This window comes from Oncorhynchus nerka, linkage group LG3, assembly GCF_034236695.1.
Source record: "Oncorhynchus nerka isolate Pitt River linkage group LG3, Oner_Uvic_2.0, whole genome shotgun sequence".
NCBI lineage: Eukaryota > Metazoa > Chordata > Actinopteri > Salmoniformes > Salmonidae > Oncorhynchus > Oncorhynchus nerka.
The window spans coordinates 47128986-47144882 of NC_088398.1; the positions used below are offsets into that span (position 1 = coordinate 47128986).

A 15897-nucleotide genomic window follows, 5' to 3' on the forward strand; every position below is an offset into this window, starting at 1 on the left:
GTAAACACACCACTGACACAACTTCATTTATTCAAACTCCACCCAGAAACAAATAGCAGGTGAATAGCATGCTATTCTCATGCTTAAGTTCGAGGTCAGAATATGCATAGAGAGAAAAGTGCATAAAAAGGGAATTACATTCCATTTATGTGCATTTAACTGGGGTCGGAATCGGGCCCAAAATGACTGCCTGTTCACTGTGTTATTTAGAACTGCAATTGGATTAGAAACAGAAGCGATTTCCTTCCAAATAGATTTCTCTCTCCCAGAACAATTTAGAGAGATTATGGCAATGGCGTAAAATGCATGTCCCTCCAATAAGTTCATAAAGAAATAGTGTCACTCAAGCTTGGATATATTGTGTTAAACACACTTTTATTGTTTGGGTGCCTAATGAAACAGTGTCACCATTCATTTAGGGAGGGAGAAAGAGTAAATGGTCACATAAAAAAATATAAAATTAACAATGAAAAATGGTAACCAGGGAAGGTCTGGTTCCCCGTGGCAACAACGACATACAGTTGAGACAGTGTCCAGACCCAGACGTGTATGTGTTTGGTTTGCACGTTTCCACAGTCTATTATAATCTCAAACGATGAAGTCCTTTTTTAAATTTACTAGCCATGCATACAGTTGACAATTCCACGTGTTGAGTCAGTGTCTTCCTAGGAGCTGGCACTTTCCATACAAAATATTTACACTACCGTTAATTATAATTGTTATTCATCATCATCATCATCATCATCACTATTAGCCTACTATGAATTTCAATACTCTGAATACATAAAGAGTGGGATGTTGAGACAACGTCGCATCCCATTTAATTGTGATACCCAACCAAAAAAATACAATGTAGAGAATGATGAGTGATGACATCTTCATTCCTGAAAAGAAGACCGTTTCTAGAGACAAGAGTCTGTTGAGATATTCAAACACTGAAAGATGGAGTCCTCCTTGTCCCATCCGAATGAAACTGTTACAATATTCAGGAATCTGTTGTCAGAACCTCCTGAAACCATAACAAATCACAGGATATGTGACAGACACCTCTGCTACACTTATCAAAACAAAATAGGAAGGAGAAGACAACATTGTTTCAAGAATGACACTGACTTTTCCACCATTTTCTTTCCATTCCTCAAAACAACTAAAAAGGAAATTAGAGGGGAAAAAATTGAGGTGCTTTCAAGTCACCTCTTTGGTTCTATCCTAGTGATGTGCAACAACAAAAAACATCCCCTTGGATGAAGGTAGGTAGGCCCTCTCTTTCTCTGTACAGGAAAACTTAGTACGCAAATCAATTACTCATCAATGTTACAAACAAGTTGATCAGAGGGATTATCTCCTCCCCTCTATCTGCCGCTCTGCGCTGTCATGGTAACTTAAAATGGAGAAAGAAGGCTCCAGCTTGATGTGCTCAGAGAAACTGGGTCATATCAACAAGACCAAAACAATGTCAAATAAACATTACCGAAGCCGATCGCAGAAAACATAAAGACTACAAAACCTGTAATTCTGCACGGACGACTCAAGACATATTTTTTTTCTCCGCCAGAGAAAACAGGATAACATAAGGCGAGTGCGCTTTTCTTTAGTCCGGTTTGTCAGTTTCTCTTGCGCAAATCCTTTGCATTCCTCATTTCATTCTATTAATTATTAACATATCATTATTATCAATTACATCATGACTGATTTTATGCACCAATGAGTTAAAATCCACCACAGTTCTACCATGAGTTTATTAATCATCCATGTTGTTGGTGTGAGTATAATCCTCCTCTCGGTGTACAGTATCTTGGTGTATGCAGACTTCCTCTCTCCCCTGTCCCCCTGGCGTCCCCTAGGCTCTGGGGCTATTGTATATTGCAGGAGGAGCAGCATGGGTCATCCTTGTCTGGCTGGGCGGCGTAGTCCATCTGCCGAACTATCTCAGCGAACAGTTCGTCCACCATGGTTTTGCTCTTGGCCGAGGTCTCCATAAAGGGGCAGCCCCACTCCTCGGCCAGAGCCTGGCCCTCGCTGGCCGACACCTCCCTCTCACTCTCCAGGTCCACCTTGTTCCCCACCAGGATCACTGGGACTTTCTCGTACCTGCAGACGACACACACAAACAGATGGAGAAAATGATCAGAAACCATCTTGTGACATGAATATATGGACAGTCACTGACTGTCAAGGCAGATCGGAATGACACACATGAGGAGATGTGATTTGCTAAAATGTTTAACTGAGATTTAGGGGTTGCCGTCCATGAAGAGCTGACTAGTTTTAACTGTACCTGACGTCCTCTCTGCACTCTCCTAAATGTACAGTTGATAGGCATAATTGCAATCTAGAATGAAAGCTTCATTGGCACATCAAGATGTTGTCAATAAATCATGCCAGCCATAAATAATTACATTAAATCCGTGTGGCACATTTCCCTGAAATATATCAACTAAAAGTCCTGGCAATCACAGTTCTAAGAGGTGGCTTGTCGAGGAAGAAATCTACTGCCCACATGCTTTATTCCTATTACTATCAGTGACAACTCGAGAACTTAACAAGGCCAGCAGTCAACAGGAAGTGGGCAAAATCACCCACAATCCCTTAGGGGCAGGAAGAGACAATAATCCAGTGAGCTTTAAACTCTCTTCCAAATTGGTTGAGTGTTCCCACTGAGGAACTGGGCTACTTGCACAAGGGCCAGAAAGACAGTGTTACATCATATTTTTAATGAAGGGCCTTAAGTCTTAAACGTTGTATAATACTAACACTCTCAATGAAGAGTACCACAAACATTTAATGGACATGATTCAAAATGTCTGCATTTATTGGTCAAGCCAAAGAATCTGTTTAATTGACAACATTTCAGTAAATTGGAGACTTGCCGGAAGGATCTGCTGATATTGGCGTGGTGCATCCAAGGAATTAGGCATCTCCATTTTGGACACATCACAGAGAATAAAGGCTCCGCTTTTATTTCTTACCTGCAACTAGGAGCTCCCTCACTAGTGATAATATTAACCAGCACACACCCGCTATGAACCCCACTCAGAATGCCTCTCTTCTCATGTTATTGAGCACAAACAGATCACAGGAGAATCATGCTCCTTGACACCTTTCAGCATCAAAGGTTAGCCTCCCTGTATGAAATATTCATGCCTCCTAAATTATTTAACACTATTTGACGGGGGGGAAAAAACACCCGTCCTTGATCGCTATGGTAACAGGTACACAAGGACACTCATAGTGTTGGAGGCTGGAGAGATGGAGAGAATCAATGACTGTAATACTTTCTTAAGTAGAGGAAACTGAGCTTCTCACGGGGGCGACGGTCTGCAGGCTCCAGTGCTAAATAAGCTTAAACTGGCAAAGAATAAGGAGCTCAATTTGATCTGGTACTGAATATATTATCCAGAGTGAACTCTAATCTCTGCCATCCCCATTCTGTGGGCAAGCCAAGAACTACAGGGATAAAACAGTAGACAACAGGGGCCTGTGAAGCACAAGACTGTTGACTACCAGTTAGTTAGCCACCACACAGCCTTTCACAGTACAGCTGGAAAACAATAGCCTTTTCAACCCAAAACATACAGTCCGTCTGTTGTTCAAACAGCTAAAGCAGCTGTCGACTGAGGAGAAAATGGCATCGATATCATTCCCGACTCCAACAATTCATTGGAGGCCCCTGGTAGCAATGGTGCTGTTTTGGAACACATCTTTGTGGCGAAAGTAAAAATATGCAGTCAAACTATACACTCCCTCTCCGTGCTCAATGAGAGGCCCTAATCATAGTGGTGGGCGTGTGGAATGGAGGGCCGGGACAGGCTCTGTGGTGGCTGTACTCGTTAGAGAGAAAACCCACATGGGACATAGCGTTTAGGGAGGTAATGACGGTCCCCTGCATGGGTGGCCGTTTCTATTTTAAACAGGGCTGTGGTCGCACGGCCGTCGCTACTAGCCCCCGCTCATACCGAGGCCTGGGGCCGCCGTCACGAGTTCGCATACTGCCTCGCCACCTCCAATTACAACCTGCTCTCCACACATTCATGGGAAGGCATGCCCCATGAGGAACCCTGCGGCCCATGGAACATGGATAAAAGTGGGATGGGAGTGTGTGTTTATGCTAGAGCAAGTTTGTGCGTCTGTGTGCGCGGTAAGTGAGCATGTGTGCTTCTGTGTGTGCACTGAGACAAGAGCAAAATTAGCACTATTTCGATAAGGGATTGAGCCTGGCCCTAAGACTCAGTGAGCTCTGATGGAAAATGATTTCTGATCCTCTGAAGAGCTTATAACACAGCCTCTGTCCTCGGTGCTATTGTCACAGCTGTCTGCTTCTCAGCGCTCTGAAATGAAAATTAAATCCTATAGCAATGGGACTCACTGTAAAATCCACATGAAAACCACCCCAAAGAACCCCAGATGATCGTGACGGATGATGAGCTAGAGAAGAGCGCAGTGACGGGAGAGAAGAAGTCAAATGGAAACATATCCAGCCATCCATTCTATTCAATAACAAAATAACAGACTTGATAGGCTACCTAACTGTCTCACAGCAGAACAGCCACTCCGACTCCGTCATGCAGAAGGCAGCACAAAGAAAAAACTTGTCATCTGGTGCCAAAGGAGGAGAGGGGCTATAAATAGCTGTAATAACAGAGGGGAGACCTGCAATCTCAGGAGGTGTGTGAGGACGGCTGCCACGGATACCAGAGCCTCACAGGGACTTCGCATGAAGGGTGTTTGGCACAATGGCCATTTGGAGTCTGGGCCTGGTGCTGGGTGCAGGAAGTGAGGATGGGAGTGGGCAGAGAAGGTCCAGGGTAGCTTAGCTTATCCTCAACTGAGGTTTGAGCCCGTCGGTTATGCATTCTCCACTCGGAAGTCGTGAGCAGTAGTCATCAACACATATCAGCGGCCCAGCATGGCAACATTCCCTCCCACTGTCTGTATGTCTGTCTGTAAGTCTGACTACATGCATGTGGCTGAAATACTCTCGCCTCAAAAACAACCAGCACATTTCTCCTAGACACCCCTATGTATAATGCATGATGCATCCACTGATAGAGATCTGGGCCTAGCTGAGGGAGGCAGGGAAGCAGGGTGGGAGCTGCCTGGTGGTCTCTGGGCCCGGCCGCTGGGTTTATCGGGCCCTACCTGAGAGCCAGTCAGCCAGCCTGGCCTACATGGTGAAAGAGGTCCTGAGTCTCCTGTACCTCAGGCTGACGGTATATCTGTGTCTCAGTGAGTCCACACACTGCTGAGGGGTGGGTCTGACTGGAGCTGACTCGGGAGGCTGGATAAAGCTGAGTCAGGGGTATAAATGAGCTCCACCACAGTCCAAGGGAAAGGACGTTTAAACACATCTCCAGCTCCTGATCTCAGAAAGGCTACATCGCCCTAATGACGGGATGTGCCAAAAGGATCCCTCTGCTATTTGGGAGGATGACTCATAAATGACAAAAGCAGACAACAGCTGAGATATTACTTTGGGCTCCTTGAAACAATCTCCTTGGATCCTTCCGACTGTCTCAAGGTAGCAAAAGGATATCCACTCCTTCCCGTTTCCTGTAAAGCTTTCCTGATACTATTCTCAGAATATGACAAGACGAGTTTGTCAAAAACGGAAAATATTCCAGTTAGAAATGAAGGGAGTGACAAATGCGAGACATGCATTATTGTCATTGCTAGATTGGAGATATTGGACGGCCCACTTATGCCCCTGTCTGCAGACTGCATTTTTATGGGTGATTTGGTGCTTTTCTTCAGAGGACAAAAATACACTCACATTAGGCCCCCCTCAAACATTCGGTCATGGTCTGATGAATGAGCTTGTTCCTCTTCCTGGAGGAAGAGGGCGATGAAATTAACCAAACAATCCTACAAATTATATGAAATATCATCATCACGAAATCTGAAATGAACACTGACTGTGTTTAATCTGAAATGTGTTTCCACCCCCACCTCCCCATGCTGGCTGAAGAGAGGGGAGAGGAGAAGTACAGTAGCTAAGATTAGATTGGGCTAATTTATGGGTTTTATAAATAGAAACTGGGGCTCGGAGTGACACAGTCAGTCAGTTTCACCCTCTCTTCCCTGACCTCTGGGTCTACATGAAGATTACAGTGGCTCACGCTATGGAGCATGAGCCCATGTACATCATAATGAAAGTGAATGAAGCTCTCTTCAGCTCTCCATGGGATGGATCCCCTGGACACGCACATGAAGATTGCCTGCATCCTATATCTAGTATCACCCATTTACCACAAACAGTGGCAGGATAACCGTCTGTAATTGGAAATTGTCACCAATAAAACGTATTAAACGCAGCAAACACATGACTTTTTATTTGGTAACACGTCCTCGTCCTGGCTCTATCACTTATTTTCAGGATACGCAGAAATGTAAGCTTAAAACAACAAAAAGAAGAAATGTGTGCTTGAGGCTGCTTGTTTCTCTGTTGCTCTAGTCATTGCATGTTCTTTTCTCTCCCCCTCAGTCGTAATCAACAATAACAGCTTCAGCATCAAACATTAATGTCACTCTTAACAACAGTGCAATTATGTATATTGTCACTCTGCTACACACTGCCTGGCTGCCAATGCAGACTGGCATTATTTTCGATTGCCTTGCCCTTTATGCTCTGAGTAGCTCTGCTTGATGATGCTCAAGCCAGGCTTAGACAAATAGACAAAGTAAGAGTTCCCTGCGTAAGTATTTATAAAAGGCCCTGCTGCACTTGATCTGGGTGAAACAAATATGTGGGGGGGGGGGGGGGGGGGTCTTGACAGGGGGAACATTGCTATTGAAATTCACATGAAAATGATGCATCTGTGGTTTTTTGACAAGTTCACTTTCTATCAAATAGGATAGTCCCCCATCTAATCACACGGGTGTTATAGAAATATGCAGCCTGCAGGACAGAATTCATGGCATGTTAGTCTGTGACTTTGAGCAAGGGCTTTGACAATAACATAAAGATAAAGACCAAAGTAATTCACCCGAATGCTGTGCAAGGAGAAATTAGGACTAGGCTTGGGTCGTATAGCGTATATACCATATACCGGGGTATTTTAAAATAGCCACGGGATGTTTTTTCAAGACCATCAATACCGAAGGACACTATTTCCTTTTCTTTCCCGCTACTTTCTTAAGTAAACACCTGCAGTCAACTTGTGCAATGTGTTAAGAGATACAGAAGATCGCATCTTTCACTTTACCTGTCACATCATTTTTCATTATAGCACTTACTAGTGGTACCCAGTCACGTGGTGTTTGCTCACAAGCACACAACAACGAGAGATCGGAGCCTTGTAAATCACTCACTGTTGTCCAGCATGCTCCAGGTGATCTAGTTACAGTATGGAAGTCACAGCTAAATGTTTGCCAGATAGATCTTATATAACTATTAAGTTAACAGTCTAAAATGTGCTAAATGCTCTGCAATTGTATGTTCGGTTTGCTAATTTAGTAGCTAGTTAGCTACCCAGCTAAGTGGTTAGCTTCTTCCAAAATCACACTTCGCTTGGCGGTAACAGCAGAGAATTCCCTCCTGGATCAAGAGCCTTAATGTTTAATATTTGTTCTGTGTGTGTAGCAAACTTTGAGTAGTATTTTTGTTGTTACTTGTATACCTTTATGAGCTGGGATGTCTGTCCTGCAAATAGTTTCGGTCAGAGAATGTATAACATTTTTTGCAATTTGCTCATTATCATCTAGTTAGCATTCTCTTTGGGATTTTACATGTTCTTGTTAGCATTGCTAATCATCAGATTACAAAGGCTCAGAGGGGTTTGAAAATAGCGCCCCTTGTGTTCAGTGCCGGTATTACCGAACATCCCGGTATGGCACACGGTCGGTATGAAGGTATGACAATCTGGATACTGCCAAAGCCTAATTAGGACATTATTGGACAACCATATACCCAAGGTAATTTTAACCAATCGACATTCGGCACATGGCAAACTCCTTTAAGGTTGACCTGATTGGTATGTTCTGCAGTACTAGATCACTGCAACATAGGATAAGTCCCGCCTTCCACCTATGAAAATACTGTGCGAACTACATAACCCTCTGCCATAGTCTCATTCTGACCCTGTGACCATAACATAGGCTAAAAAGATGATGGCCCTCAAACCATCAAACCATCACGGTCACCTAATAATCCCCAGTTTACAATTGGCTCATTCATCCCCCTCCTCTCCCCTGTAACTATTCCCCGGGTCATTGCTGCAAATGAGAACGTGTTCTCAGTCAACTTACCTGGTAAAATAACGGATAAATAAATAAAAATAAAAAACAATGTCACCCAGTAGGTAAATCATCCACGTTCCTCATCCCTTGCCATGCTCTTCATCATATCTGGGTGCACTGGCACATCCTGTGCCACCCATCAGTCAGCATCACCTGTGCATGGCTAACTGTTGCTGAAGCAAGGTGATGAGCCCCCCGGCCGTCATGGGGGGGCAGGGGGCGAGTGGAACTAATAATTTGCCCCAGTGGCCTCTGTTACTGCCGCCCTGTGCCACTGACAGGTGGAAGACACTGATGCGCCCTGACAGGTCTCGAGACAGGCGCGACACACACCAGCGCCTCTGACTTGGGCGGGCGCCGGGACGGCTCCTGTGTGAGACAGTAACGAGGACAGGAGAGGCTAAGTGAACAGCAGTGACAGCTGCATAATCCACAGGGCAACGTGGAGCCCTGGAGGAGAGACATTGGGCATTGGGCCTCCTTGGCCATGGAGCCCTGGAGGAGGGACATTGGCCATGGGGTCCTGAGGAGAAGTCAAGGCTGCTGGCTGGGCTATGCGCCAGAGCCCCATTCCACTTTCACCCCTCTGCAGGTTGGGAGGGTGTAGTGACATTTAGCAGTGCCATAAAACGTATTTTAATATATTCTCCACTCTTATTAATACAGTCTTAAACATTGTTATACTCTTCAGTAAAACAACTGACTGACTGCTCTAAATCATTCAACTAGACTCTTTGACAGCATTATCTTCCTTTACAAAATGATGGTACATTTCCTGGTTTACTGCTTGGACCTGAATGTAAGTGTAGACAGCTCTAGTGTAAACCACCAGTAGATTGTAAGCTTGTAAACATTTACCTAAGTGAAGAGAGCATGTTTTTTTTTAACCCTAAACAAAGAGTGGACAGTCAACACCATCTGTGGATACGGTGTTATTATTTTTAGTGGTGCCGTCATACCTGCAGATAGATATCGTCAGAGGAAGCCATGGGAAGAGCTGGCCATGGCCACGGTCTGGTCTAGACCCCCCAGCACTCCAACTGAACCGCTACACTACCCACATTAACTGTAAACACACTGTTCAACTTTAGAGAACATGGTTCCCATGCTCTTCTCTTCAAACTGTTTGGGATGGGAGAGATTTAGTCACCACTGGGTCCCCACAATCTCAGAGGTAGGACTGGAGGACATCGCACTAGCCTATCAACCGTAACTCCATAGTACGATCGTTAAAGTAGAAATTGCAATACTGTACATGTGTACTTGCTACCCTTTACTGTTGTTAAACCTGTGTAATAACATTGCAAATACCCAGTAACAACCTTTTATTCACGTGCTGTTGTTGCTTAGTAATGGAGAACAGAGGTTTTTGTTACACAAGAAGAAATGCAATGTAATTACAAAGTCATAACATGTTGATAAATGTGTAATTACAGCGTGATTACACACTGTATAGGGGAAACTATCATGCAAAGTGTTTATCGTGATTTATTGTACATGTCGCCATAAATGTGCATTGCCTTTGTTCCTGTGGGGCTGTGATGAGGTATTGGATAGTCTGACAGTAGAATAGGTAACATGGGTGGCATCCGCATGCTCCCCAGCCAAAACAGTTCAGAAGAGGTCGTTCATAATGTTATTAGGACATTTTGTGACGTTTTTGTTCATTTTGGACTTCGGGTAGGGTTTTTTCGGGCTGTTCGGGCACACAGCATTATTCCTGGATACAAGCCGAAGTCTACGCCCCTTCGTCGAAGATTGGTCAACAGTAGGGATTCTTCAATAAAGTCTTTGTTGTCGTTCAACGACAGACGACCTGTTTTCATGCAAAAATAAAATATTGAGAAATACTGCACCAAAACATCTTAGAAGTAAAATTCTCCCCGGGAAAAACGTCAAAATGAACGACAGATTTCATCAGTTATCTTAGGTTAATTCGGACTGTTTTGAGGAAGTGTATACTGGCTACGACGTCTCAAAACGGACAAATCAGTACCGCTTTTTTCTTGTCTTTCAAGCAAAGGTCTTTTAAGGGAGTATTGCGAGAACACTCGTTCGCATGCTGACTCCTTTAGGGAGTTGACACCAGACTTGAGGAGAGAGGAGGCAGTCCCTGGGTGTGTGTCTGATTCCACACACCACAGCTGGCCCACACCTGGTGCACACACACACTAGGGGATGACGCCCCGCCAGCTAGGCAGCATCGCTCCCTCCCCTCCAGATTCCCTCACATACCTCTCCCTGTACTCACATTTTTATGGGGGAAACACATGCTGACCTCATTCTTTCATCTGGAGTCGTACATTTATTTGAATGGCTTTAAATGCAATCCAAACTCCAAGCGATCGTGAATTTATTGAAACAAACACACACCAAGATAGCCAGGAAAAGGAACTTGTGAATTGGTAAGATAGCCAGGAAAAGGAACTTGTGAATTGGTAAGATAGCCAGGAAGAAGAAGAACTAAATTGGTAATGGCAATGACGATAGTAAATATTAGAGAGAATGCAATTTCAGCTACAGAGATTTCTACTTATTCGAAGTCAGATCACTTGAGAGGCCATGTTCATACGGAGCGATGGATGGCGCTGTGTAACATGTCAATGGGAGGATCCAACTGAAAAGTTGAGGAGTAATTTGGTAGTTTTGTGTTGTTAATCTATTGCTCCATTGTGAGGTTTCTCAGTGAGCAGAGAGCCTTGTCTCTTTGTGGCTCATCAGACTTCCTCCATTCACCCAGGCAGATACACTGACACCTCCAATGAGTGATGAACCCACACTGTCACAGCTCAGTGTATAGTGGAGTCCCACTTCATACCAACTCTAGAAGAGGGAGTCACAAACATGTGAATGTAGCCAAGGTTTGACGATAATATAGCATTTATATGGCGGAGTGCGGGGTCTTAACCAGGTCACCAGGTCTTGAGTGTGAATGACTCATTCATGTTGTCACTTTTTAAGTCTGCCACAAATTAGGCCACTGCACACTCGATCTATATGAATTACTTTGGTATGCTAAGGGATAACCGAGTTGTCTGGATAGCATGTCACATTGTTGTAACTTGATTGTAAACATGTTAGGACAATGCTGGGACAATGAGAGATGCGGCCACTAAAGATGACCTCATGTCTGGAGCATCCCTATAATAACAGTGCTTATCATACCTATGATTCCTGTTTGTTCTGTTTTTGTCTTCCTTTCCAAACAGATTGCATGTTTCCAATTAAAAACATCACTTCCTCTCTTCAGAAACCGACTTCTCAGTGTGCTCCTCCAAATTTAGCAACTCCTGCCAGCCCCCCTTGCTTTAGCTGTATTTTGAGGGTTTGTCTGTCTATTAGAATCAGGCCTTTGTTTCTCTCCGCAGAGTCACTGGAGCTGTGAATCCTGGGTATTCCAGCTGTCTGTTTCACTGGGGTTGCAGCATCTAAGCTCAGCCAGCATACAGTCTTGTGGACAGCCCATCAAACACACAGAGCAGAGCTGCATCCAAGGTAGCCAGACAGATAGACACTATCTCTCCACTGTAATAAAGTGCAGGGGAAAGCTGGTCTCACATCTACTGGTGGACAAGGCCTGATATGGTACAGTAGTACAGTAGAGTCTAACTGAGGAGAAATAGCACCATGGCCTTGAAACTAAAATGGCTGTAGAGCTACAGGCAAAAATAGCAGATGACCAACCAACCATATGTCTCCAATCATGCTGAATAAGACACAGGCATGCCGTAAAGACAACGCTGAATATATCATTTATATTGTTTGAAGAACCCAGTTGCATTGCCTTTAGAGAGATGGATATCGGCTAGAGTTGGATGATACAGGACCACTTGGTTGGATTTAGCAGTAGTAGGCCTATGCAGGGTCAGAATGCTTGAATAGGCTAAAGTAGGCACTACGCCTGTGTGTTGTGTATCACCACAGGACACATCCTCAACATGAGTGTTATGTGAGTGTAGATTCTGCACAAAGGTGCTTCTTCATAGATTGTGTAGTAGGCCTACCATTACATAGATCAATTATGTTTTCTGTCAATGGGGTATATGATAGGAGTCAGATTAGATGTGCTCGTGGGAAAATGCAAGCAGGAATTATCATCCACCTCTATGCATGTTTACAATGAGACGTTGCAGTTCTGACATAGGCCTACTGTAGGCCTTCCATAATACACGGAATTGATCCAAAATCACTCACCTTTTCACTCTGATGATCTGGTCCCTCATGGGTTTGATGTCTTGGAAGCTCTGCTGGTTGACAAGACTGTAGACCAGTATGAAGCCTTGGCCATTTTTTATGTAAAGGTCCCGCATGGATGCGAACTGTTCGGTACCAGCAGTGTCAAGAATCTCCAGGACAGAGGGTGAGGAATCCACCTCGATTTCTTTGCGGTAAAAATCTTCTATGGTCGGGTCGTACTTCTCAATAAACGTCCCGGTCACAAACTGAACAGTGAGGGCGGATTTCCCGACCCCACCGCTGCCAAGGACCACCACTTTGTACTCGCGCATTGCTCCCTTGTTATTTGATGATTTCAAGAGATTGTCGAAAGCTATCACTCTCCGCGCGACACAGAATAAAATATATCCGTGCAAATGGCATTCATTCGTGTCCCATTTTGAACGGATATAAAAAATACAGCCTTGCTTACCACCGCTCAGCAATGGCAAATAAAAAGCTGAGCACAAAGACTCGCTGCCCGAAGATGGATTTCATTGTAGAAATTCCCACAGGCACACCAGACATTGATTACTAGGCTATGCGCATCGAAACGACTGCAATTTTTTTTAATGTGCATTAAAAGGTATCAAAACGCTGGACAATGTGAAACGTGTGGTTTTTCATCTGCTTAGCTCACCATTCTATGCATCACAAAAAAACAAAACTTGCTCCAGCGAAGACATTGGAGAAAAGGACGGTTCCTGATGGATTCTGCAAGACTTGCGCGTTTTATCTCAATAAATGTTGATAAATAAATAAATACAAATTTAAGAGTTAAGCCTATTAATATAAGTTTCCTTGCTTTTTCACCATCTCTTTCATCTCCCCGTTCCTTATGCGTTCACGAATACAATCCTGACCGCCATACTCTCGGGTGGAGACCCACCGCCGCCGTGTAATCAACCGGTCCCCTCTCGGCTTCCGTACCAACGAAAATGAGACGGGTCTTTCCCACCAGACAGATGTGCAAGGAGTCCAATGGCTACCAATATTTGCTGTTAACCTCACTCATGACTATCTGAATGCCATACGGAAACAGCCAGTAAAATAAAGGGTTGGATTTCCGTTCATGTGCAAAATTTCCCATCATTCGGTAACCGAAGTGACATCCTCTGAGCGCTCACCCAATCACAGAAGCAGCTTGAGGATGTGTATCCAAGAGGAGGAAAGTGCGCGCAGATGCTGTTGCTATGGTAACGCTGCCAGCAGTGTAGCAGCATCACTTGTATAAGGAGAGTATAAAAGCAGATTATAAACTAGCCTGGTTGCCTTCTCTGGTTAGCTATTAGATTCCACGCCTCTCTTTGGCAAATGATAAGAGTGGCAAGGAGTGGTATATTAGTTGAAGACTGGTACCCAGACTACTTATAAACTGTCATTTAAACAAACAGCAACACAATGTGCGATCAGAGGAACCTCTTCTAGCAAAATAACTTATTGGACTAGACTGTATAGGCCTATACATAACTAGACACAACGATGTGTATGAGTCAATGTCTTTGCAATATCTGCTTGTGTTATCAGATGCAGATGTGCATAAACAGACTATTCAATAAAAATGGAATATATTCAAAAATTGAATCTTTTTTTTGCAACAATTTACCATATTCATAACAAAATATCCAATAATTCATGATATTTCCAGAGAATGGGATAAGACTAAAACTAACACGTGCATTGCATTCCTGAGATGGTGCATTTTTATTATGTAGGCCTTTGAAATCATGTCCTCTGCATATATAAAGACACCAAATAAAATGGCTTATTATTTCCTATGTGAATCACCAAAACAAAGGCATCACAAACTTGGCATTTACTTAAACTTTTATTTGTTTTTTTTTTTACATTAGATTTTACACAAAACAAAACTACTATATATATATATATATATATATATGTATATATATATATATATATATCATAAAAGAGCACATAATTATGCACAAATAAAACATAAAAAAATTGCCACATGAACAGATTCAAAATGAGTAAGGGTTTGTACTTTTCCCCTCTGTTAAAGAGTACGGCATTACCGATGGAACCATATGTGGCACTGGCACAGCAGTTTAAACACAACTCTGCAGTAACTGTACCACAGCCATTTAGAATGGCACCCGCCAGTTTTCTCATCATCAAGCTTTTCTCAGTAAAGTGTTTGACTGCACTCTTTACAATCTACCATTTTGGCCTCAAAATGAAAATGTCTGTAGTGAGAATTAAAACAGCATATTTCACTAATTGCAATAGACTAAATACAATCCTTATATTTAATGAACCCTAACACATAACAACTTAAGAACAATACATCAAAGGTAAGGCAACGTTCACTAATAAGTTTGTCTGCTCAGTTTACCAACTGTTCAGAAAGTGCTTACCCACAGGGCACACACTGGTTAAATCCTTGTTGTTTCCACGTAATTTCAACAAAATTACGTTGAACCAACATGGAATATACGTTCAATTGAAGTCTGTGCCCAGTGGGTAGGAATCATGTTACCATTGGGTCAGTAAAAGTGAACACATTCTGACTGTTCAACTCTTTTGATTGGGTGGTCTAAAATCTCAACTAACTTTCAGGTACAGCTGTATCTAGCTATAATAACATTGGAAACATTTAGCAGAACTTGAGTTGAAATTACCATTAAAATTAACATCCGTTTTCAAAGAGCATTTTTTTCGTTGTGAAAGACGCCTTCGGTGAACAATTGAAATAATTTAAGAGTATCACTGCCAGACTAGCCATACCCATGACTACATGTTTAACATACTTTTTCTGCAGTGTAAAAATAACTTTATTCTGGGAACAAAGTGCAATTCTAAACAGCTGAACAACCATCAAAACACATCTTTTTGAGTTTCCCCTTGCCTTTATGAGTCTAGGGATGCTTTGTAAGAGGACTTTAGAGAGCTCATTTTTGGTAGAATAGATTAGAGCATGTATTTAGGGACATTTAAGTGTCATGGGTAGGCTGTCAAATGCAAAAGGAATATACTACTGTAATACAAAGGCATTATGATACTGAAAATATTGTCGTATATAATTTTGCCATAAAATAGGAAATGTTCAGATTCTGGCAATACAATCTAGTGTGTTACAGTGCTCTAGAAAACGTAACAATTACATCATTTACAAAAATACAGAGCTTCCGTCATTGCAACTTTAGGTTGCCACAGAGACAAATTAATATAGTTATGAAATTATACCGTACTACAATGAAAAGTAAATTTACTTAAATGTTAATTTTTTTTGGTAGACTGTGACCTATACAATAAACTGTTTTTATACATAATAAAAGCAATTCTACAGCCTTGCTCGTACTGCAGTGTGTTGTCCTGTATAGGTGACAAGGCAGTGACAAGGATGAGATGTGGAAGCTTGCCATTGGTAGCTCCAACATTCCATCCCTGGTCACAGACGGCTTTTCATAGGCTAACGTGACAGGA

General features: G+C 42.9%; 1 protein-coding gene across 1 annotated transcript; it reads right to left on the reverse strand.

Annotated features, from left to right (window-relative positions):
- Positions 1–354: 354 nt before the first annotated feature.
- Positions 355–12936, reverse strand: LOC115109557 (ras-related protein Rap-2a). The gene is made up of 2 exons (XM_029634572.2): positions 12430–12936; positions 355–2091 (listed from the first exon to the last, which is right to left on the reverse strand). Exons 1-2 carry the CDS (start codon positions 12741–12743, stop codon positions 1854–1856), a joined length of 552 nt encoding a protein of 183 aa, XP_029490432.1. The 5' UTR covers positions 12744–12936; the 3' UTR covers positions 355–1853.
- Positions 12937–15897: the final 2961 nt, after the last annotated feature.